Here is a 25,823-nt window from a genome sequence, read left to right as displayed (position 1 = left end):
ATATGATCGATCACCTCACGGTGGCTTTTCGATGTCCTTAACCCCATTGTATAACGGTCTACAATACAGTATGCACATAATGGAACAGGAGTCATTTTAAAAACTACATACAAATTTGAAAATACCTGTACCTAAATTACTCTGATCTAATGAAAAGCCAACTTAATATATTCGAAACACTGACAAGCATATTATGATGATAATGATCATCATCATTATTTTATGGCCATTTTCCACGTCTACTCCCTAGCTCTCCTCCACTCCACGTTCAAACTCATGCAATTCTTGAAATAACTGGTCTCTTCAGAGGAACTACAAAAATATATTTTCTGTAACTCTTATCTATTTAATTTCATTTACAGTAAGTAAATTGCAATTTGGTACTATGAATATTGACCAAAAGAATATACAGTATAGTCTGGATTTACATGGTTTTTGTTTATGCATTTGGTCATTTACGCGGTGCCTTGCCAGAATGAAATGTTTTAATTACGCGGTAAATTTCAATATTTATGCGGCGAGCGGCTGGAGAGGTCCAGACCCTCACGCCATTTTTTACTCGCGCAGTCCATTCTTGACCATATGCAGTTAGTGGTGCGGTGAGTGGTGCGCATTAGGCCACTCTTACGTTATCGCTGACGTCATATGAAGTATCGGACTGTGATTGGGCCACGCATTCCCTCCGCCGCTAGCTGTGATTGGTCTAATGTAACATGACGTGCCCTACCACCAAAGGGTAAAAGTCACTGACCTAACCGGGCCTGTCTCATTGTTCTCAGTCCGCGTATACAGTTCTCTCTTGTGCCCGCTATTCCCCTCACAATGGCTTCCGCTGGACCCCCACCACCCGAGAAAAACCTTGAATTACCTGGACCAGCCATGATAATGTGAAGGAAATCATCGAGTTGGAGGAGAAAATTAAGCTCGTCCTTGACAACAACCCAGACAAGCATCGGTATGAAGCGTCTAATAACCTTCTGTTGAAAGTTATGGAGTCGTATATCCAGATCTATCTCGACAACATCAATGCTAGTTGTCAACGTAGTATTGAGGACTTCCTCGCCTGCAACCCACAACAACCACAGCCAGCCCAAGTCAGTGATAGTGACAGTGAGGATATGGACTTTGAGGGGTTTGTCTGGGAGGCCCTGCAAACCTCTGCGAGTAGTGAAAGTGATTCACCGGAGGGCAACTAATCTGCCCTCTGCCTCGGAACCAGCCGCCATCCACGTGTGCCGACCCAGCTTTTCTACTAACGTAAGTGTTAAAAACCTAATATTATTGATATTTCTCTTAATTATTAATTGTATATGCATACCATCATAAATATTAAGATGTTCTTTTTACTACAATATACGTATTGTGTCGGAAAAAGTGGAGTTTGGGGGTCGGCCCAGTCTCTATTTCAATTAATCCCATACCTATGTTCTGTTATTTCGTTTACGAGTTTCTCGTTTTACGCGGACCTCCACGGGTTCAATTGACCGCGTAAATGCAGACTACTGTATACTGTACTAAAACTAGACAATCAATGAAAATGATGTATGGTATGCATCCACTGAATAGCACTCTAATACAGGTACTGTGCTTTTAAACATCAAAGTGGCCATAATTGTGGCATATAAATTCTGTACCTGTAATCCAAACCAAAATGTAAATTCTTTATCAAACGTGTATTTAATAAGGTATTGGTGGGTTTTTTGTACTTTAAAAGTTTGGATTTTATTATAAATAAAGACTTTAAATTCTACAAACATTGATGACAAAATACATAGGAGTTTTCCCTATGGATATATTTTAAGCATGTTGTTCCTTTCCAAGATTCCTGGGAGGTGGAAAAGAGAAGTAATATTTAAGATTTAAAATTTGTTCTTCATCCTTAATTTTTCTGCTGTCAACTGCAAGGTACTGGTGTTCAAGGTGATGGTCTACTGAGACAGTACTGTTTTCATAAATATTTGGCAATTTCATGACAAAATTTCAAACATCAACACTTATACGGTTTATGATTGGCTTGAAATCTAAATTGTGAGTTTAGAAAAAAAATTAATAAACTAAAAGAATTTTAAAATGATGAAAAACATCTAAAAAAATAATTTGGAAGTCAACATGCTATTGAAATTTAGGAAAACCCTCCTATAGACTTGCAGATGAACGAATAGTACAGTACAAGAATTGGTCTTTAACCACCAGGCTTTGGTTCCTGTCATTATGGTAGGGCTTCAATAATAATATTAATAATAATAATAACAATAACAATAACAACAATAATAATAATAATAATAATAATAATAATAATAATAATAATAATAACAACAATAATAATAATAATAATAATAATAATAATAATAACAATAATAATAATAATAATGCTGGAAAACCAGTTTTTGAAGTGAGACAGATTTTAAGAAGATGGAAACACAGAAGAAGGCAAAGCATTTCACAGTTTGGCTGTGTGAGGAAAGAAGGAACTACTGTAGCGGGCTATTCTAGAGTTCCCGACATCCACACAGAAACGGTGGGAAACACGAGCAAGACGAATGTTACGAGCCCACTGCCTTACCGGCAGTACACAAGATGCCATATACACAGGCTGAAAAAAAAAAGTTCTCTTACCTTACAGAGAAGTGTCTGATGTATCTTATAAGGATATGAAAAGATATCACCATTCAATAAGTTATTGTGTGTATTCCCTAAGGTTCTATTATATGCACAGAGAATGCCTCCCTCTTCATCAGTAACCATTGTACAAAATGTTTCTTATTGGACCATAGCTGCAGAATTAATTATTAATAATGCGTTCAAAAGTGAATCCTGAATTTTTTTTTATCATAAAACTACACAATGGACAATTTACGACTATGAAAAATAGCATCCTATATGCATGACTTGTTAAATCAGCCAGCAATGTGTCGTAACTATTTGCATACACCATACAGTAAAAAATCAAGGGTTAGCTTCTACTCTTCATAATCAGCTGAATAATTTGACCTTCATAACGTACAGTAATTAGCCTGTCTGAGATCCATTTTTTTCAAACTGATGCTATATCTAAATGAATTACAAAAGAAGAGACAGCATAAGGTAAATTATCTTAGTAATAGTAGTATTTACATATACTGTGTAGGTAATTTGATAAACAAAACAACACTCGCCAGTAGTTAAGTGCACAACCTAGATCGGGATGTAATCATAAAAATGACTGGCTCATCAAAATAAGACTTTCAACAATTACTAAAGATATGATTGGTATAATAACAATTATCTGATAATAAATTCTCAAGCAAAATTAATTTATAATTTTATAACAATAAGAAAGTCACAAGCTTAATCTTACCAAGACACACAAATTCAGTAAAGCTAAGTTAACAATATCACTGACAAGGACTACAAAATTTGGTGAAAAATGTATTTTTATTTAATTATTAATTTTTTTTTGTGAAGCAGTATCAACAATATCACTCACAATGACTACAAAAATGTGTAAATTTCTTTTAGTGAAGCTGTATCAACGTTATCACTGACAAATACTACAAAACTGGCGAACACTTTGTCTATAAAACACGATAGCATAGAGCATAGCTGCAGAACACAAAGTGCAACACATGACTAACACTTATAGACTGTAAAGATCATGAAAAATTTGGCAGTTTTTGCGACTGAAGGAAGATCTCCGGATACCAGTTCTCTGACTTAGCAGTTTACCTGTAAAGTTTAAAAATCAGTAAATAGATCTAGCAAGGAACCCTTGTATACCCTAAATATACTTCCATCATAAAATATAATGATTTGAGGTACATCAAGCCTTTCAAAAGAGTAATTTAATTCTTTTACTATCAAGTCATCAGCAGTGTCTGTTGTACCATGAGCTCTCTATCCTATCCAACTCACAAAACACTAGATATATCACTCACCTGCTCTGACTAAAACCCTATTGTAAAAGAGGTATGCCTGCTCAACCTTCCTATTTTATTCAGAATGGTTACAATGGTGTGACATGTCATGAAACCAATCACAATGACCAGAGCTAACTGTTGGGTTCACTAATATTTTAGTTACCAGACACTTCTACAACTGGTTGACAGATGACAGGAATGGCAAAAAATCTCTTCATAGGCCACCCCTCAGGTTACAAAGGCAGATCCAACTGAATTATTTCTAGGTTTATCATGAAGTACAGCCAGTGACATATTTGGCAACTGGTGACAGGGAACACAGATACATGATGGTCCCCATTTTGTGGTTTTATGATAAGAATTAACTCTGATCATTATTTGCTATCTTTAATTACTAGTGGTACAGATTAGATACCACTAAGATACACTCAAGATAACTTGGTGCAAAATTATACATCTATCTATTATCTTTTCTCACACTCAGATGTGGGGTGGATCATGGGGTACAAAAACCACAAGGAGACAAAGTAATAATAAGAATGATGGTACAGTACACATATGTGGAGAACAATAGGAAAGAGCTAAAATAATAAAGGTATTTATACAGCCTTACCTTAGGAGATCACATAAGAATGATAAAAAAAAGTCTGATTATGATCCAAAGTAATGTATTTGTTTCAGTTCAGTCAACTCACCGACACAGTGTAGCATCAATCTGCGTAAGTGATGGCAGTGCCAGTTTTATCTTGCGGCGGTAGTTAGGGTCCCGTTGTAAGGGATTCCCCTCTAGATACACTGTCTGTAATCCCTTTGCATTTTCTAGCTGCTTTAAGTCATTCCAGTCACTTATTTGGTTGCCATTAAACTGAAAAAAAAAAAATAAAAAATAAATAAATAAATACAAAATAAAATGATCTACAAAAACACAATTAATTTGGAAAGTATTTTTGACCTTCAAATACAGTTAATGAGGTGAGTACTACAGATATACTGCATTGAGAAATACAGTGATAAGGCAATAATAACCTTTTTTTTTGAGGGGGATATCAACAAGATGTTCTTTAACATTGAAAAATAACCTATCAGTGGAGGCGAGGTATACAAGTGAAACTGGCAGGAAAACTGGTTCTTCAATTCTGGTGACAGTAATTTGTTTGGTATGTAAATGAATAGTAGATCTATTTCACCAAGCTCCAGTATAATGCACTACATAATAAAACTACAGAAAAAAGTCTCTCTTTGGCCTTGATGCCCCACTACAGACAGTATGGATAGAGCACACTGCATATTGTACAAAGAAGTAGGTAGCCAGCACTGCACTCAACTGCATTCACTTCCCCAACTGTTAAATTAAGTACTCATATACAACTGGGTGGACAGGGGATAGCATAGGATTGAACCTGTAACTCTAGGATGTGGTAGGCACTGTATCACTTGCTGTCACACCCTTAAATGCCATATACAATATACTATACTGTACAGTGATCTAAATATGTACTGTATATGTATTAGAATACAGTACAGTAGTTGTGAATACAGCAGAACGTCGATTTAAAGCGATTCAATTTAAGATTATTAATTTAAAGCGATACCCACAATTAAGGACAATGTTTTAATTTAAAGCGAATCTTTCCTATTTTGAGCAAGTCAATCTGGTGCATCATACATGTAATATAAAATTCGCGCCTAATGTTTCTCTGGGCACGCTATACTGTCCTAAAGGCAAAGCTGAGCTGTACTGTACATGTACTCAAAATAATGTACTAAATGATTACCTGTACTAAAATTTTTGTCTAGTGCAAACAATAGCATGATTATATTCTAATAAATCATTATCTTATAAGAATTCCAGCAATGTAACTTATATTCTCCCAGGTCACTTGTGTGACATTTTATAAGCAAAAACTCAATCTAAAGGACATAAATAAACAAATAAATACTTCACTAGATCTTCGGCCCCCAACTGTCAAACGTGTCACTGTCACCTGCCTCCACCCCCCACCCCCCATCTTTCCAGCCAGGGTTGGGTGGTTATAGGCTTTAAGTTTTTATCTTATATAATATCACAGACTAAAGTTAGAATATAATTTGCATTGCTAGAATCCTTGCAAGACAGCAAATAATTTGAATAAAACGTCATATATTTTGCACAAGAGATAATTTTTTTTAGCCCTTTGTAATAAAATTAATTAGAACATGTCAGTTCAGTGACATTTTACAAGAAAAAAACTTAGTCACGCACTGATACATATAAGAACAGCACCATCCCGTCTATTGCTAAAATAATAAACAGCTCCTGATTCATGTACTGTACAGCCCTGTAAATGTATTGAATGTATATTAATATATCTAAATCACATGTAAGCTTATATATTTTCAGCCACCGGCTGCAACTCTATTAATAAATCGTTTATTATTATTATTTTTTTTATATAAATAAATAAGCACTAGACCTTGGCATCAACTGTCAAACTTATCACCTCGTCTCCCCCCCCTCTTTCCATCGGCTGATCACTAGTAAACAAACCATTTCACGTCCCAAAATTTTAGCCGTGTTGATTTATGAGTGTTTGTTTTAACATAATACTACAAAAAACAATGTTTTGTTTATTCTAGGAGATGGGCTGAGGTGCATCTGAGTAGACTCTCAGTCTTTTTAGTAATTTGCGTTTCTCTCAAATACCAAACTAAATTATTCCATTGAAACAACACTTAAATTTAGTGCGAATTCAGTTTAAAGCGACCTCTCTTGGAACGTATCTCCTGTTATATTGACGTTCTACTGTATACAGTACATAAGAATTCTTTTATTATATTTCTTCACAAGCAATTTTTTTGTGATTTCTTCATTCTAGTCTTGTCAGTAAACTGAGACATATTTCTTGTGCTTGTAATAAAACATACTGTATTTTGGTTTGCAGTCATATGTTGAATTATAAACTCAATGTATGAAACACTGAGATCTTATTGTTATTACAGTACTACTTCTATAATATTTATTGCCCTTAGTAATATTTTCCCTCAGGGAATTATCAAATCTCCAAGGTGAATGAAAATGGAGTACTGCTAATAGATAAAACAACGGCCAAAGCCTTTAGACTTACCCAAAATTCCTCCAGCTCAGTAAGATGGCTAATATTACCAATCTTCTTAATTCTGTTCACAGCCATATCCAAAGTCTGAAGTTTAACATTGTTGTCAAGACCTTCTAGCACCTCTGTGCCATTATGGGAGCAGTACAGTTGCTCCAGATTGACCAGTCGACCAAGACCTTCAATCTTAGTTATTCGGTTGCTCTGTAAACCCACATAAAATTTATTAAATTATTTCAAAATTTGATATTATACAATTTCCATTTATGATCTCCCATTTTCCACAGTAAAGCAAGATAAAGCTTGTTGTGCTACACCTGTACTGTACTGTATGTCCAAATCTTGTATCTATAACTCCAGAACAAATGATCAAAAGTTGAATTACAGTGTCTCTAAAATAATGTTCTCATCACTTATAACCTTACAATCCATTATGATAAACTCTATTAAACACACAAACTTCCTCAGTCTATCTGATATCTAAAAAAAAAAAAAATACCTTTTTTATAACTGTCTGACTGAGCTACTGACTTCAAGAACTGGACAGGTGGTAAGCCCTGTTTGGCTACAACAAAAGTACACAATTAATAACAAGCGTCATATTTTAAGAGAACAGAACAGTACAGTACAGTACCTGCCAATTCAGAGCTCAACAGTTAAGGATGAGTTTAATGTGTTACAGCTGACTGCCAGCAGAGAGCATACATCACTCACCTGCACACCAAGTATCTCAAGGTTGATAAGGGAATCTAAGTTTTGTAACTTCATGATTTTGTTCTTGCCCAGGAATATGCTATTTAGATTTGTCATTCCATCTAGGTTTTCAATGATCTGTTGGCAGAAGTGTACGTACAGTATAAACAGAATATCATATTTCTAAATTATAACCAATAAAAAATAAAGCTAAAAATACTACATACTGTACAGTATATACTGTCATAAACATCTATCCAAAAAGAAATAATAATGTAAGCACTGAAGGACACTGAACTGGGAGGCTAGCCAGACTTACTGGACCCAGAAACATTCAGTGGTCTGATAATTTAAGCTTGCAAAGACATAGATTGTTTCAAATGGTTAAAAGAAGAAAAAATTGGTTTAAATTTTGGAGTTTTGAAACTTCTGCCTTTAATGAGCCCAGTATAAATGCAGGAAATCTATTGCAATAAAGCCTATATCAGGTGGCTGACTCATGTCAACAAAGTCCTGTTGGTCTACATGAGTGGCAGGAAGCCAACCTCTAAAAGGCCTCAACTCTGGTGTTTCTCAATGGTCATACTTTCAGTTCAGACTGAGCCAAAGATTAAAAACAGAGCTAAAATTAATTGACCAAAGATATTGTCAACTTCTTATTTTATTTGATATAAAATTAAAAATGTTTCATAAAGAGGACACCTTAATTATCTTTTAACTTTTAAGAATTTAAAGATATAAAGAAACTTAAGCTAATGCACCCAGGTACAAGGGGATTTCTTGCACAGTCATAAGATCTCTTACCCTTATTTTGTTGTCTCCAAGTTCAAGAAGTTCGAGATTTCTCAGGTGGTTCACGTTCTCAATTCGTGATATCTTGTTAGCACACAAGAACAACTTTTTTAGATTGGTTAGTCCCTCCAAATTCTCAATTTTTCTAATTCGATTGAAAGAGATGTCAAGTACCCTAAGAGGGGGAAAAAATTAACATCAGTTGTAAATTTAGGAATACATGGACTCTTATACAGTGGTCCCTCGGTTAACAAACTGCCTCCCATAAGATTCTTAAATTTGGTTAACGAACAAAAATTCGGTTAACGAATTTCTTACGAACCGACCTCAACATGTTTTCGCTTGCACTGGCCGGTCAACCAGCTTTAGTATTAGTCCGCCAATACATTAATCGGTTCTAGGGCTTAAATTCCTTACTATTTTAGTAAATATCAAGAAGTTTATACTATTCAATAATTTTAAAAGTTTAATATTCAATTTTTTAGTCATTTTAACAATTATTGAACATAATTGAAGGTAAAGTGACTAGTTTAATGCGCGGCATCCAGCCTCTTAACACAGCAAACAGGCGTTAGTCTCTCTCTGTTTTCACTGGAGGTAACATCTTGCTTGAGACTCTCTTCAACTAAACGCTTTTTTTCTGTGTTTCCAAGCAAATTATTGGTCATTTTGAAATATATTTTACAAATTGACAATATATAATGCAGTGCAGTGTTGATTTAAAGAAAATAATCTTGAAATACACCAAGAGAACTAAAGTTTTATGGGTGAAATGGTGCCTTGGGGTGACTTCTCTTCCACCCCAATGCCTTCTCTTCTTCCTTCTCCTCCACCCCCATTCCAATTCCCATCATCATCATCCAGGAGCGTTCTACATACACACCACAAAGTAAGTGAACTTTTCTACCATTTTTGTTGAATTTAGGCAATTTTCGGTGAGCTGGAACCAATTACCCAAAAACCCATTGAAACAATGGTTTCGGTTAACGAATTTTTCGGTTAACGAACAACCTGCTGGAACGGATTGTGTTCGTTAACCGAGGGACCACTGTACAGTATAGTAATTATTCACATTCATTCTTTGTCTACTGTAAAGGAAAGTGTTATGTCTTTAGATTTACTGATGTTCTTGGTACAGTATTCTCCTTGTACAGTACTTTGTAACAAATGGCAGAATGATCATCTCTCATAAAAACAATGTTATTACAGCATCCATTATCCTTCTTTCCATATTCGTATATGGTACCTTAATGGTGTTTTAAGTCAGGATCAAAAGAGAAAGTATGAGTTCTGCCTTAAACAGTTACAGTGCAGTATTAGATTTTATAAGTACACTCAACTCTTACAACTTTGTTTCGAGTAGATCAAGGGATACAACTCTTTCCAGAAGGAGAAGAAAGGATATAAGAGAATGAAGCAAGGAAGAGAAGAAAGTCACAGGAAGTAGCTGAAACAGTAATGCTCCACACATACATCTTTCTATCAACTATCACAGACAAATCTAAATTACTATATACAGTACATTCTTAATCCTTCCATAAATATTACGACTACTCATGAACCCACTCGAATTGATATCTTATCCAATCCATCTTCAGTGTTTGCATCAACCAACCAATCAACCTATTTTTATTAGGGTAAAGGTTTTGGCTAAGATTTAAAAAAAGCTGTACTGTGGTTATAGCTTCTACTCATCCGTTAGTGAATATTCTTCTGGTGGCTTAACTAACTCATTATTGACTTATACAGTATAACTATAGTTTACAAAGCTTAATCTCAGTATCAACATTGATCCTTAACTTCTTATATTCATTAATTGTATATTTATGTTCCCTTTGTTTATTCATCCTTATTATAAAAATCAGATTTCTTATTGCTCCCTTCTCATGAAGTTTCATCTTTGTGTGAAAAAAGAATTCTTATGGTGTGTTGCGAGTCACTGTGGATACTAAGGTTTTATTTTGAACTCTGTGTATGCAAGATTAGGACACAGCAGAGCATGTTCTATATCTGTTGTATCATTATCCATCCCATCTGGTTTTGCTTATGGTTTCTGTACTCCTAAAACTTCCTCACACAGCAAACTTCTCATGTTTCACTCTTCAACTTCATAATTGACATACTGTATACTTGAACATCACTCTAGCATCACAGTCTATATGAATGACTGCTAGTCATATTTCATCCCTCCAATAACATCTAGTATAGAAACACTATTCCCTAACTCAGGTCACACCCCCCAGCATGATAGGGTTAACTAATCCAGGGCCTTTTGGTCATTTCTGTTCAGAGGATAATATATATATATATATATATATATATATATATATATATATATATATATATATATATATATATATATATATATATATATATATATATATATATATATATATATATATATATATATATATATATATATATATATATATATATATATATATATATACTGTTTATATTTATTAAGGTAATCCATATCACTTGCTTTAACTGGGTATTTATACCAGCTGTATTATAATAAGTAGCTTCATTCAGTTTACCAGTGTGTGTAACTGTCACCTAAATCACAAGCTGTAACTCTGACTGCATTGCTGCAATGTGAGTAACTCTGTTATCTGTATTGTACTTTGGCTCTTTCAGCTCTCTCATATACACAATTCCACTAATCGTATGCCAGACCACAAAGAAAACCTAGGTCCTTGAAGCACTGTATACTACTGTAATGCTTTTTGAATCATGCCACTCTCAGCAAAAATATGAAAGTACAAGTCTTCTCGGGGTCTATAGAACTAAATGACTTTAACTATCAACTTACTCAAGGTTGACGAGTGCAGATAACTTTTCAATGACGGTTATTTGGTTATCATAAAGTTCCAACTCTTTAAGCATGGTAAGTGTGTGTAGATTTTCAACTTTTTTTATGAGATTCCATCGCAGACACAGCGTCTCAACACGCGTCAATGATTCTAAATTCTCTATCTTGGCAATGCGGCGGTGATTCAAATCAACTTCCTGAAAAGACATTATACAATGAGATTTATATCAATTAGTATTTGTAAAATTCCTTGCACAATGCCCTAACTGCCACTTAGCTATATGAAACAGTTCCCACCCTTTGCTACTCTTACATCTGACATACTGTACCTATAAATGTTAAATAATCTTTTAACAATATGCCAAAGCACTATATTTGAAATGTTCTACTCACACAGTTCTCCTCTAGTTTATAATTACCAATGAAGACAAAGTTTACAGTAATGCCACCATACAGGATTGTTACTCGACACAAAATTTCTGCTCACACAAATGTTTGACCTTGGGATGTTGGATGCTGGCTTCAACAGTGGTGAATGACTGTCACCATGGGATAAGGTATTGTGGGGTGGGTTATAAGGAAGGTAGTGGAGGAAGGTGTGATTTGCCCCTACATACTAGCACACACTAATGCCTTCAATAAATTTTGATAAGATATTCAAATCATGCTCAGCAAGCAAAAAACTCACCACTGCATTTGGGTCAAGGATGACCAGATCCTCTGTTTCACCATCATCTGGGTCAGCTGAGGAAATAAGATATTGTAATGTGTTTTGTTTTGTTTCATTATTTGTTGTGGCAGGTTAAAGCTAAGAAGTTTATAAAGATTATGTGTTCATAATCCCAAGGGAGAGTAGAACATTTTATGTATTGAAGAAAAAGGAACATACAGTATGTTACTTTTTCATAATGCACAACAGCAATGATAAATTGTGGGTATCAACAGTTGGTAAGTAAATGTGCAACAAATCTAAATATAAAAATAAATAAATAAATTCTGTGGCCATTCTGCCACCTTTTGCTTAAAGAGGATACCTCTGAGAAAGCAAAAGCAAAATGTTTCACGAGTTTTACCGTAATTACAATCATTACAATTATTTGTTTAAAATGTTAGAGATATATACCAGGGTAACCACTAATTACAATTTAGCAGAGACTATACCCTCTGCAGTGTGTTTTGGAAATACGTTTCATAATTCTGGGGGTGTATTCCTGAGACATGCATACCGGTAAGGATAAATGCAAAGGTGGGCAGTTGCGCCACAAAAAGTTGCGGTGCAACTTGTGCCACAACTTTTTTGGTTGCACGTGCAGTTGCGGTGCACATTTTTCCAGAGTTGCGGAACTAGTTGCAGCGCAACTTTTACAAGCATTTTCAAGCGCAAGCGCAAAATTTGTCGGCAATAATTGAAAATTGGAATACGACCACATAAATAAACTGGCATCCCTAGAGCCGCGCATTACGATAATTTCTGTTTCTGACGGAATGATTCAGCATACACATGATACAGGTGGGGCAGCATATTTCTGAACTGTAAACGAGATGAGACCCTTCCCCCTCTCCGTCGCTCCCTCACTCCCCTTCCCTCGCTGTAGTTGTCAGATTTCATCTTTCACATAAAATCTAGAAACTAGAGTTAATGTGAAAGATGAAATCTGGCAACTACAACGACGGAAGGGGAGGGAGGAATGATTCATATCATAACCAGTCAGGCAGTCAGTAGCACTGCAGTAAAGGCATCAGTTTCTTGTTGTTTTGTTTCTTGTTATTACTAGTATTATGGATCGTTTTGTGATAAGGAGGAAGGAGAAGGAGTCTGTGGCCGGCAGCAGTGATCCTACCGACCAGGACATGGACACGGAAGTTGAATTGACTGAGACTGTTGACAGCCAGTCTACTGAGACTGAGGTCAGTGGCAGTGAAGCATTTTTTTTGTAATTTTGTAATGAAATATTGATAATATTAACTTTTTTGTATCAATTATATTTTGTTTTACTTGTAAATAGGCAAAAAATTATTTTAGTATTTGTTTATTTATTTTTTTAAAGTTGCACGTTGCGGTTGCGCTTGAGGTGAAACTTCTTGAAAATGGTTGCGGTGCAACTATTCCAGCAGAGTTACGGTTGTGGTGCAAAAAAAAAAGTTGCGTGTGCCCACCTTTGGATAAATGACTCCATGACCATAGTGTCAATACTCCACAGTTTCAGAGTTATACCACAAAATTGGGTAGGGGAGGACTCCAATAAGTCTATGGACATAAAATATAAAATATCAAGCCTTATTTAAATTAATTGGTAACAGTAGAGTGGGTCTACTGACAATCCACATGCAGTGACACGTACATCGCATCAGGTATGATTCGCAATCAATGTTTGGACCGACATTCTTGGTCACCACCTTATTGGCCCATATCTGCTACCCCAGCAGCTGACAGGTAAAACATACTGTGTACTGTACGCATTTTCTTGAGGGCATGTTGCCAGTGATGCTTGAGGATGTGCTCATCAGGATACGTCATTAACTGTGTTACATGCATGATGGTACCCCAGCTCATTTTCTTGAGTAATGATGGAATTCCTAAATACTGGGTATCCTGGCAGGTGGATAGGGCATGGCACCATGGTCCTGTTCCATGGCCACCTTGGTCATCTGATCTAAATCCCCTTGACTTTTAACTGTGGGGTCATGTTAAAAGGAAAGTGTATGCTACAAAGGTCCCAACTCGTGAAGAATTGTGGCACCAAGTGCAAGACTGCCAAAAGCATTCATAACACCCCCTGGAATCTTTAAATGTGTATGACAGCCACTTTTGCAATGGGCTGAAGCCTGCATTCAGGAAGAGGGCCAGAACTTTGAATATTTACTGTCAAATCCATATCAGATTACATATGATAGTAAATCCAGGTACTGTAAATTGTACAAGCAACATTGGATATCTAATTTGTACTCTGTAGACTTTATCACATTCCAACCCCAACTGTAAGGTGTTATAACTCCAGAACTATAGGGTATTGACAAAATAGTCAGGAAGTAATTTATCCCTATGTATGTCTCAGGAATACATCCCCAGAAATATGAAATGCATTTCCAAAACACCCTGTATGGTATATCTTTGAAGCATGTTATCTCTCATAAGTAGTTTTCATTTTTTTAAAGCAGAAGTTTTCAAAAGTCCTACCAGTAATTTCTAGATCCTGCCTTATATATATATATATATTTCATGAGGAACTGGAACTCCAAGCTAAACATAAATTATAAAATAAGTATACAGTATACCTCTTGATTCTTCCTCAGGGTCAGATTCAACTGTAGGCTCATCATATTCCTCACTCTGATTGTTGGTTGACACATCGTCGGAATCCTTGGACATCTTCTCTTCTTTTGGTGACTTTCTGCAGTCACCTGTGAACCCTTGCTGCATACAAAATTTTTATTTTAATGGACAAGTAATAATAGTAATAATGTAGTTAAGACAAGTGTGTGCCTTAACTACCCACTGTATGACATTTTACCATAGAACATAAATTGCTCGTACATTTTTCATCAATTGCATGAGGTAAGACTTTATGTTCCGTGGTGAAATGTCATACAGGTAGCTAATTAAGGCGCACAAGTGGTCTTCATTATTACCGATGCTGCTATGTAATGCTGAGATGTACAAAGTGATAGAAAACTCAGATGTATATACAGTATTATGATAGATCAGCCCTCAAGGACGACAATACATACATTTTCTTAACCAATTCCACCCTCAGTTATCTCGTGTCAACTCACAATTAATAACCACCATCCACAGTAGTTTGCAAGTGCATGAAAATCCCAGGTGGCAAGGTTTCAGAGTAAACCCTACTACAAAAAGTTCTTCGGTTATCTAAAACCCCTAGACAACAGTCAATGACATCAAGAATTCAGGTAAAGTTTTCAGCCACATAATATATTAACTGTATTGTCCCATGTTGTTTAAGAGAAATTTAGTAACAAACCACATCTGCTGCAGAAATTTGTGAGAAAAAATTATGGTAATTGAGGGATAAGTGTGTGTTCTCATAACATAAGCCAACCTACTCATGTTTCTTTTGATGCATAGATTAGATTTCAGGTGATATGCAAGGAAAACAAATCTAAATTCATAATTGGTATCAATAAACTAATTAAGGGATCATTGATTTTTCCTTATTAGATTAGGTTAGTTTATAGTGCATGCTACTGTAGCTAAATACATTAATATCTCCGTTACCCGGAATCCCTCAAACCCGGAAGTCTCCGATTGCCGGAATTGAAATTTTCTTGGAAAATCATTCCCAAAGACGGATTTTCCAAAAAATTCCGGCTTTGGGAAAGAGTTTCCGAGGGGTACATTTTCCGAAAAATTCAGAGAAAATTTTCCTGATACCCGGAAAATTCCGGGGATAGGTTTTTTTTTTCCCCAGGTTTGAGAAATGAAAATCAAGTGCATTTTCTGTAAATCCTGAGAAAATTTTTCTGTTACCTGGAAAATTCTGGGGATGAGGGATTTTTTCTGGGTTTGAGAGATGATATGTAATGGGCAATTTCTGGAATTTCCGAGAAAATTTTTCCGTTACCCGGAAAATTCAGGGGATGAGGGATATTTTTCCGGGTTTGAGAGATGACGTAATGGGCAATTTCTGGAATGTCTGAAAACATTTTTACGTTACCCGGAAAATTCCGGGGATGAGGGATTTTATCCAGCTTTGAGGAATCATCTTGTTACCAGGAAATCTCTCATTCCCGGAAGTGCTGTGCACCAATTGTTCCAGCTAACGGAGATATCACTTTAGCTGAGTGCAATAGCCTGCCTTAACTCACATTGTTGACAAGACCACGACTCTCTGTACAGTACTAATATTTTAAAATAAATTTTGTAGGTTTACATTATCATTTTCTTATTCCATACCAAATTTATAAGCATTAAACAAATGTGGAAATGATTTTGTTAATTTCGCATAATAATAATTATAAATTGTAAATAAACCTCTTAATGACTTGCCCCCCAGATTCCTAAAGCACCTTCGGATATTCAGATGATGGGCTTGTGTGTGAATTCTATATGTAATAGGCTTGTTGTCAAGGGTAGGTCATGGATTTTTCACAATAATTAGTAGTCTGATGAGCGTAGGTACCAACAGATATTTCACTGGGTTTAAGACTAGTTAACTACTGTATTTCTCGTCAATTACTTTAATTTGGGGAAAATATTTTATATAAAAAACTAATAATAGATTACCATGGTTTAATAACTATTAATTATAAGAAGTAACACTGATATATATGAATACACCTTAATCTAATAAATTACTTAAAAGATACGTGTCAAACAGTGATTGGTTCCCGCGTTTTTGATCGGGATGTAGGCATGCCGGAAAAGAGAGCTGCTTAATCCACCACCATAACACGTACTACAACGAGAACCAACTTAACGTTTTATCTTTCATGTTTAACCAAGCTGACATTAATGTAGCTATTTTCAACAGTGGCTGAAGTGTTCCGAGAACTTCATTAAAGATTCATAGCCCCATATCCCCCATCCTGTGAGAAGCCTATGTATCTGATAGTCTAGGGTATATAAATGGCTTTGTAGAAGAGAGGGAGGAGGTAAGCCTTCATTGTTTAAATTTATGAAATTATTTATGGTATGGCAAAAAAAATACAAAAATGTATTCACTAAGCATCTAATAAAACTTAAAATATATGTATGGCACAGCTGAAGTAAACATTCACCAAACACAATCATGGAGGCAAAATTTACTATGACCTAACATTCTTTGGGTAAGTTTGTTTGCATTTGTTTAGGTTATATTAGGTTAAAATTGGTTACTCTACACGATCTGCTCTTATAAGCAGCCTAGTGCAATAACCCTTTCATTACGGGATGCCACTTTTAATACATTATTTGTATAACGCCACATGACTTCATTCAGCACACAAGGGGATTAACACAACAGCATGTCAACCAACGGATACACCCCATTTCGTCGCCAATCCTTTTTGTTACTGAGCCGGTTCGTTACCAAAACCCCATTTCATCACCAATATCAAATCCGTTTCGTCACCACTAACAGTCGCTGGTATTAGTGACAAACTGTAAGTTATTATTTTACACGAATAGAAATTACACATGTATACAGACGACTTAAGAAGTATTGTATTATTATAATACATGATTACTAATTATTTAATAAAGAAAACGATTAAAATATTGGTAACTAAACAAAATACAGAACAAATGAAGAATTATTGTGTTATTGTTATTATTATACATAAATATTAAATGTTTAATAAATAAAACGATTCAACATTGGTAAACAAAATACAGAACAAATGAAGGTGATTTGGCACCAGAGCATAAGCCACCGAGCAGTGAGATGATTGCAGGCGTATTAACAATGTTTTTATTTTTTATTTTTGTCTTAAATAAATTGTCTTCGTGTTTTTTATTATTTTCTATCCCAAGCAACAGATATTTTCGTGTATATATTACTTTTATCCTTTTCACCACTGATCGGTTCGTTAGCCGCTTGGGCGCTCGGTCACGTCTCTGTTATGCACTGTTGGCAAGTACTGGGCATGTACCGGCTCCTGGATATATTTGAACCCACTCCAGTGCTTATCCAGTCTGAGCATAAGCTAAAATTGTGCACAAGAAAAGCAAATCATGACAAACAAGTCCATCTCTGGAAGCTGTGGGATGAATATGAAGAAAAAATATCACCAATTATTCTAATTTCCTAAAAAAAAAAAGTCAGTGTCTTCTTCCAAGCTTGCATGAGTATTAACAATGTTTTTATTTTATATTTTCTTCTTTAATAAATTGTCTTAGTGTTTATGATTATTTTCTATCCCAAGCAACATATATTTTCTTGTATATATTGATGAGAATAAACGCAGTGACGAAACGGGTAAAGCAGTGGTTACGAAACGGGTTGGTGATGGTATAGGCAGACCCCCAACCAACATGGTCATTTCCTTCCTGTGGGGATTTAACATATGACTATGAACTCCAATTGTTTTAGCCATTCTCACCCCCTAAAAATTTATATTTTATGTGTTCAAATAAACGTATTAGTATCGAGACCAGCAAAATATTTACCATTAAACAAAGAAATGACACCTTCTCTACACCCTCACCCAACAGCCACTAGTTATATTACCAATATGTTAAATTAATGTGAATATAAAGTGGAGAAGAATAAAAAATAAAGATAGAAACGCAACCACATGGTGATACAACTTCTAGACATGAAAAACACAAATGCTCATTTTTAATTATTATTGACAAATGGGAAGGGTTCTTATATAGACACAATTATCACAAAATATCTTAACTTCTCACTCTCCTAACCTACATGAGATACCACAGGCCTTAAAACATATAAGAAATACATGCAAGAGTAAAATATACCGTATTAAGATGGAGATATTGGGAAAATAAGCGAGTCAAGAAATAGGTGTGTCAAGCTACCCTCTGACTGATCCGAGAATTGTTTACATTCACATTTTCTAATTGTTTACATTCACATTTTCTAAAAAGGACGATCTTATTCATTCATTGAGATTTTTATCAGTTTAATTTTAAATAACCATAACACATAAAAATAATAACATATATCTTACATAATAATATTTAAATCACAATGAAAGTATAAATATATAAAAGACTTTTATCTTTTTTTTATTTCAAGTAAAGCGGAGGTTATGGTTCTGTGCATCTGTTTTGTGGATGGCAGGTGTGTAGCGTCGTCAGCTCACGTACACTATATGAGATATGCCTCATTTACAAATTTTCTTGTTTAAAAAGATATATTAAGCAATATCGCTTATGTAAATTATGTACAGTATATAATTGTCTTCGCATTAGTACACACCCTTTATTGGTAATGTCCTCCCTCACCTCTCTTCCCTGCATGCCCCCTTCCTCCAGCAGATTCTTCCTTTTCACCTTCTTCCCCACCAATAACGGCCCCTCCCAGTGCACTTTCTCTCCCTTCCCCTGCAATATCTCTTCGTTCCCAGCATTTTTTTTACAAGTTCTCACCCCTGGTATCGTTTATATAAATATTTTTACTCACCATCATCATTATAGTATGAACAAGGTGACCCTGAAAGCTAGACAGAATTTTAATTTACCTCAGTGAACCATATCATGTTTAAGTACAATTTTCTATAATATTTTGCTTCCAATGTTGTCGTATGTACCTAAGTGTAGACATTTAAATATAAGACAAGGATAAAAGTGGTGAATTATACACGGAAGTAGTCTTTATATTTTAGGTTTCATCGCAGCCATAGTGAATAGCTATAAGACAACCTGTCGTCTGTCGTGAGCTAGTTCGGTATACTTTATGTAATATGCATCTCCGCTACTATTCACCAAGGGAAAATGTCACTGTTACCGTCTCTATTAGCAACAAACATAGGCATCGATCAAGTCATGGGAGGGGCAACTCCTGTCCTATCCGGCATCCATTTCTTGGCAACCGTCGACGCCTATACCTGTTATCACACACACACACTCTCGGGAAGCACTATGATATGATACCTGTTATCTATTGATATGATAACAAGGGAACCAGTTTGCAGGGTACGTGCATTTTGCCGTGCATTCCCAAGCCACCTGCTATTAGTTGAGTGAAGATCGATGATCGAATCAAACTCACTTAAAGAGTCACACCTTATGAAGGTCATCGGACAGAAATTACCATCGTTAGTTCTATTATTCTTAACTATACTTTAATCTTATGGGACACTCAATGAAATTTTCTCATAATTTATTCAGTTAATTTATCACTTCACTTATTAGTATATTAGCCATTCGGGCGGTAGGTCTATTCCTTTTTTCTTTGTTAACAACTTTATTGAGTATTAGCAGAGGATGAAATCAGAGTACCCTGAGAAAACCTGCCGTTTTCGTAGTGTCACTCCTGGTTAATACCCTTCTCACGTGTCATGGGTTAGGACTAGAATTCAGGACATAATAATGAGACATACTCGCTCCAACTGTACTGCTGCACAGTACCACAAACAGCCCAATTAACTCTTCAAAATACATAATCTTCAGATATTTTATGGGGAATAACTATATTATGATATAGTAAAAGCAAAAAAAACTTTTGGTTACAAACAAGTGCTGCATCTTGTACTGTACAACTAGTGTTACTGTTACATTATACATAAGATGACAGCAAGTGCAGACCGTGGTGGCCTGGTAGTGATCAAAGCCGACAGAAAAGACTGGTCGACATCAAGAAACAGAGGAAGGAACTATTACTCTCTCATATTGGTGTAGATGCTTTGTAGTATTTCGCACTAATTGTAGATGGCGCTGATCTAACTAAGTTTTGTAACTTCATGATTTTGTTCTTTTGACTTTATTTTTATCCTCTTCACCACTGATCGGCTCGTTAGCCGCTTGGGCGATCGGTCACGTCACTGTTAAGCACTGTTGGCAAGTACTGGGTATGCACCGGTTCCTGAATGTACCTGAACCTGCTCCAGTGTTGGTCAAGTCTGGTCTTGAAAGAGCTCACACTCGGTGGCGTCACAAAACTTTCTGGCAGATTGTTCCAAGAGTTCACAACTCTCACTCCGAAAAAGTTTGCCCTCACAGTTTTCTGGACCTGCGGCCTCTTCATTTTGAGCTGTGACCCCTTGTGGGGCGAGAGTCCGCCAGCTCGAAATTAAATAATATAACTATATTCAGTGCTGGGTTAATATGACCTTGAAATGAAGGTTTGAACCCACAAAACAGCGAAATACACCAGAAAAACGAGCTTTCATGCCAAAGTCCAAGTCATATTCTAAAACCAAAAATTTCTCAATGCTGTACCTAACCGTGATTTACCTAAGCAGCCTATCCAAACCTAGTTTTATTTCCCTCTTCCAAATCTGCAATTAAAAATTATGAGCTATAAATAGGAAAGGGTTACGAGTTTAACTGTGTTTACAGTAAGCGCTGGGTTTGTTTAGTTTTTTTTTTACAGGAATTAGCCCACCCGGGCACAGGTCGAACAACCTACAACAGGGCCCAGGGGGCGAAAAAATAAGAACAAAGAAATTAAAAATCGAGAAGAAAAAGGTTATTCTGTGTTAATCTACACCACGAAGATGCCGGAAAACCAGCTTTTTAAAGAAAGACAGATTGTATGAGTATGGAAACAAAGAAAAAGGCAAAGCATTCCACAGTTAGGGTGTGTGAGGGAAGAAGAATGTACTATAACGGGTTATTCTAGTGTGACCGACATCCATAGAGAAACGGTGAACACCGCGGGCAAGACGTGTGTGACGAGCCCACGGCCTTGCCGGCGGTACACACGATGCCAAATGCACCGAACATTGCCCGTTAAAGTACCTGTAAAAGAGAGAGTGAAGCAACATTGCGACGAAGAGAAAGGGAAGAAAGATTGCCAACTAAAGGAGGAGAGTTAATTAGACATTTTTACGTAGGAAATGGCAGTACTCGGAGGTCCGTGTGTCGCACACAATACAGTACTTATACATGAAGAAAAATTAAGAAAAATATTTCCAATGACATTGTAGTGCTCTCCCCTACAACTGCCACTGCCATTAGTCGCTGATCAGCTGATCCCGCTTCAAGTTTCTATGACAGGCCTAGCAGGGCCGGATTCAGGAGTGGGCAAAGTGGGCAGCTGCCCAGGGGCCTCCACAATCTGGGGCCTCCACATGTTACAATATTTTATTTATTTGTTTATTCATTTGGATTATTTTTATTTTCATTCTTTAAAATTCATGTTTATCTATTCCATCACGTAAAACTATGTTCAGCAAGAAGCGTGATAGAAATTAGGCTAGCTACTCCTTGAAATTCATGAATACCTGGTCTTCCTATGGACCGCATATTTTTAATGAATACTATTGTTTGTGTTGCTAATAATATATTTAGAATTCCACAAACATATATTGATTAAAAATGAACTACATGGAATAACGAAAATTGAGATTAAAAAAAAAACATTTTTTTTTCATTATCACTTCCATTACTAATGCCATCATGGCACTGTGTTCATTGACAGTCAGTCGGAGGGGGTTGGGTCGCGGGAGGCTTACAGCGCCCCCCAGAACTCCCAGATGATTAAGCTCGCTTCACTCGCCACTCCACCCTCTTGGGTAGTTATAATGAGGGGGGCCTCCACAAAGAGGCTGCCCATGGGCCTGTAGTGGACGTCTCCCCTACAAACTGCGTAACTGCACACCACCTGCTGCCGCCTCCCTAGCAACCAAGCGTATCCGCATTCCAATGCCCGCCGTATCCTAGCAACCGAGCCAAAAGGCCGGCGACTTCTCGGGTTTTCCCAACATGACTCATAGCGGCTGCTGGGTATATAAGCTCTGTCTCTCCATTGAGATTGATTCTGACCATTCTTCTTGAACAAGCAACACCTCCTCCGCCGCTGCCTGGTAGCCCTCGCTTACCCTCGCCTGCCTGGCGGTCCTCGCTCCCGCCAGCGAGCATGGCGACCCACCAGCTGTCTTCTGAGCTTCCTCACCAACCAACTCTCATTCTGCCCATCTTCCTGAACAAGCAACATCTCCAGCACTAGACTGTCTTCATATAACTTATATATTATACAAGAAAACCACATTAGAGTTTCCTTCCAACCTGAGTGCTAGACAACATTAATATCTCGATACCCCTACAATGGTGACTCCCGGAGATTAGCACTCACACAGGATGGAGGAGACACTGATCACGCTCCCAGTCTTCAAGCAGACACCGGCTCCTCTTCCTGCCCCACGCACCACATTCTGACGACCCCAGCACACCCGTCCTGCCTCAGACGCCGACCCCAGCCCAGCAGTACCTGCCGTGAAGGAAGCACACAACATCCATCGCCTCCACACCCCTCTTTTCTCCCTCAGGTACTCCCTGCTAATGTCCTGCACCCTGCTGCTGTCGTGGACCCAGCTGCTGTCACGAGCCCTAATCCGCTTCTGCTGACGCAGCCCCGGCTCCTGACCCAGGCCCACACACACCCCAGCAGGCGCATCTGACTACCCTGTACCTGTCGTGAGGGAAGCACACCATTCATCGCCTCCACACACCCTTTTTCTCCCTTCTCCCACAGATAGTGTGTACCTAGACAGTTGTATTTCAGCGATCGGCTCATCATGCCATCGCCGTTGTCTCACATGAGGCATGCACCGCCCGGTCTGCCTCACATGTGCTAAGCAACTCTACAATCAACAAGTCTCCTACACCGCCTGGAGGGAAGGGGGAGTATTGTAGTGGACGTCTCCCCTACAAACTGCATAGCTGCACACCACCTGCTACCGCCTCCCTAGCAACCAAGCGTATCCGCATTCCAATGCCCGCCATATCCTAGCAACCGAGCCAAAAGGCCGGCGACTTCTCGGGTTTTCCCAACATGACTCATAGCGGCTGCTGGGTATATAAGCTCTGTCTCTCCATTGAGATTGATTCTGACCATTCTTCTTGAACAAGCAACACCTCCTCCGCCGCTGCCTGGTAGCCCTCGCTTACCCTCGCCTGCCTGGCGGTCCTCGCTCCCGCCAGCGAGCATGGCGACCCACCAGCTGTCTTCTGAGCTTCCTCACCAACCAACTCTCATTCTGCCCATCTTCCTGAACAAGCAACATCTCCAGCACCAGACTGTCTTCATATAACTTATATATTATACAAGAAAACCACATTAGAGTTTCCTTCCATCCTGAGTGCTAGACAACATTAATATCTCGATACCCCTACAGGCCTCCACAGGTCTAAATCTGGCACTGATGCCTAGCCGTCTAGACTCGCAGGGGGGGGGGGTGTCGGTCACCAGCGACGCTTACTTCCGTTTTTACTTCCAGTGGACGTGTGTATAAGCTCACTGCCTCGCCGTGAAAGGCATTCTACCAAGAGCTCTGCAACACACAACACCTCCTCTAAAGAAGCTCCGGCACAGCAACTCCTCTACCACGCAGCAACTTCCCAGCACCAGACTGTTTTGTATATAATATATTGTATAGAGAAAACACCATAGCTGAGTTTCCCTTCTCACCTCCATCCTATGTGCGATTCAACATCACGAAACCCAACAATGGTAACCCCCGGAGAAACGTACTCACACAGGATGGATGAGAAACGATCACTCTCCCAGTCTTCAATCACAACATTGAAGACTGGCTAATCCACATGGAGGCAGCTCTCATCGGCTCAACAGCTACAGGCAAACAGAAGTACGTTGCCCTGGTCTGTTCCCTGCCCACAGAAGTCGCCACACAAGTTGCAGAAGTCATCACCAACCCTCCAGCTGACAACAAATTCTCAGCTCTACGAGATGCTCTCAAGAGGCGATACCAGCGGCCTGACACCAGTCTCCTGCAAGACCTATCCGGTCTTTCCCTCGGCAACTCAACACCTGCACGTCTCTGGGACGAGATGCGGAGACTGAACTCCCGCCACACAAACAGGCTTCTTGACACTATCCTGCACCAGCTTCACACCCAGGAGCTCCCTGCAGAAGTTCGTCTCGTCCTCTCGGCATTGGACTACTCTACTGCCTCGGTGACCTATGCAGCTACGGCAGACAGAGTATTCCACAAATACACTGTTGTGTGCCATGCTGCCGCGAACAACTCAGTGGCCACACCGTCACTTAGCCCCGGTCTCGTCAACCAGATCAACGCTCCTCAGAGAAGTATTATTCCACCAGACAAAGAAGACTTGAGGGACACAATTTATATATAAACGACACGACACGACACGACATAACAAAAATTTGTACCTGGTATCCAGTTGGTATCTAATTCAATCCATCCTTTGTTTACAGTCTTAAATTTCTTGTGAGAGAGAGAGAGAGAGAGAGAGAGAGAGAGAGAGAGAGAGAGAGAGAGAGAAAGACACTAATGCTTCTTCCCTTTCTCTCATACGTCACTAAATCCACTGGGTACAAATAATCAAATCTTTTGGTGTTAGAACAGAGGATTAGTTAAGATTTAAGAGGATTATTACTGATAAATAATGAGATTTAATTTTCTCTTTGTGGTACTCTGTTCTAATGACACTGTAAACGTGATGGGGAAGGAGGAAGGGGGAAGGGGGATACAGGAAGGGGAAAGGGGAGGGGAAGAGAAAGAGGAAGGGGGAAAGGCGAAGGGCAAAAAGAGAGGGGAAGGGAGAAAGGGGCAAAGAGGAAAGGGGAACGGGCAAAGAGGAAAGAGGGGAGATGAAAGGGAACGGGAAAAGAGAAAGAGGAAAGGGGGCAGAGAAAGGGGAACGGGAAAAGAGATAAAGAGGAAAGATGGAAAAAGAAAAATACAAAGGGCGAAAGAGAAAGAATGGGATAAAATAATACATATGGAAATAATAGAAAGACGAGAGCACAGGGGAGGTTTCAATGTTTTTTTAGTAATTTATCATTCAAGATATAAATATGTTATCTTCGTGTTTTTTTTATTTGTTAAACAAATATAAGTGGTTAAATGTTTTGAAGGTAATTTATTAAACACACCAAACATAATTTGAGTGCATGCTTGAAGACTTTGTCAAGTGTAGTG

The 25,823-nt window shown here is 37.8% G+C and overlaps 1 protein-coding gene across 3 annotated transcripts in view; it reads right to left on the bottom strand.

Moving 5' to 3' along the window:
• Positions 1-2,668: 2,668 nt before the first annotated feature.
• LOC121869957 (protein phosphatase 1 regulatory subunit 7-like) overlaps positions 2,669-25,823 on the bottom strand; it is a 32,374-nt gene continuing 9,219 nt past the window's right edge. The window contains exons 1-9 of one of the 3 annotated variants that reach the window (XM_042371567.1): positions 18,709-18,825; positions 14,565-14,703; positions 11,977-12,032; positions 11,289-11,485; positions 8,486-8,648; positions 7,703-7,819; positions 7,001-7,192; positions 4,592-4,761; positions 2,669-3,705 (exon numbers count right to left, since the gene is read on the bottom strand). In XM_042371567.1, coding sequence (XP_042227501.1) covers positions 3,702-3,705; positions 4,592-4,761; positions 7,001-7,192; positions 7,703-7,819; positions 8,486-8,648; positions 11,289-11,485; positions 11,977-12,032; positions 14,565-14,658 — 993 coding nt within the window. In that variant the 5' untranslated portion in view covers positions 14,659-14,703; positions 18,709-18,825 and the 3' untranslated portion in view covers positions 2,669-3,701. Of the gene's footprint in view, positions 3,706-4,591; positions 4,762-7,000; positions 7,193-7,702; positions 7,820-8,485; positions 8,649-11,288; positions 11,486-11,976; positions 12,033-14,564; positions 14,704-18,708; positions 18,826-25,823 lie in introns of those variants that run through there. The other 2 variants (XM_042371569.1, XM_042371568.1) reach the window with 2 other exon arrangements.

The sequence above is a fragment of the Homarus americanus genome, unplaced genomic scaffold, assembly GCF_018991925.1.
Source record: "Homarus americanus isolate GMGI-L3 unplaced genomic scaffold, GMGI_Hamer_2.0 scaffold14467, whole genome shotgun sequence".
NCBI classification, from domain to species: domain Eukaryota; kingdom Metazoa; phylum Arthropoda; class Malacostraca; order Decapoda; family Nephropidae; genus Homarus; species Homarus americanus.
Note: the sequence above shows the minus strand (reverse complement) of the source record. Positions and strands in the feature narration are given on the sequence as shown.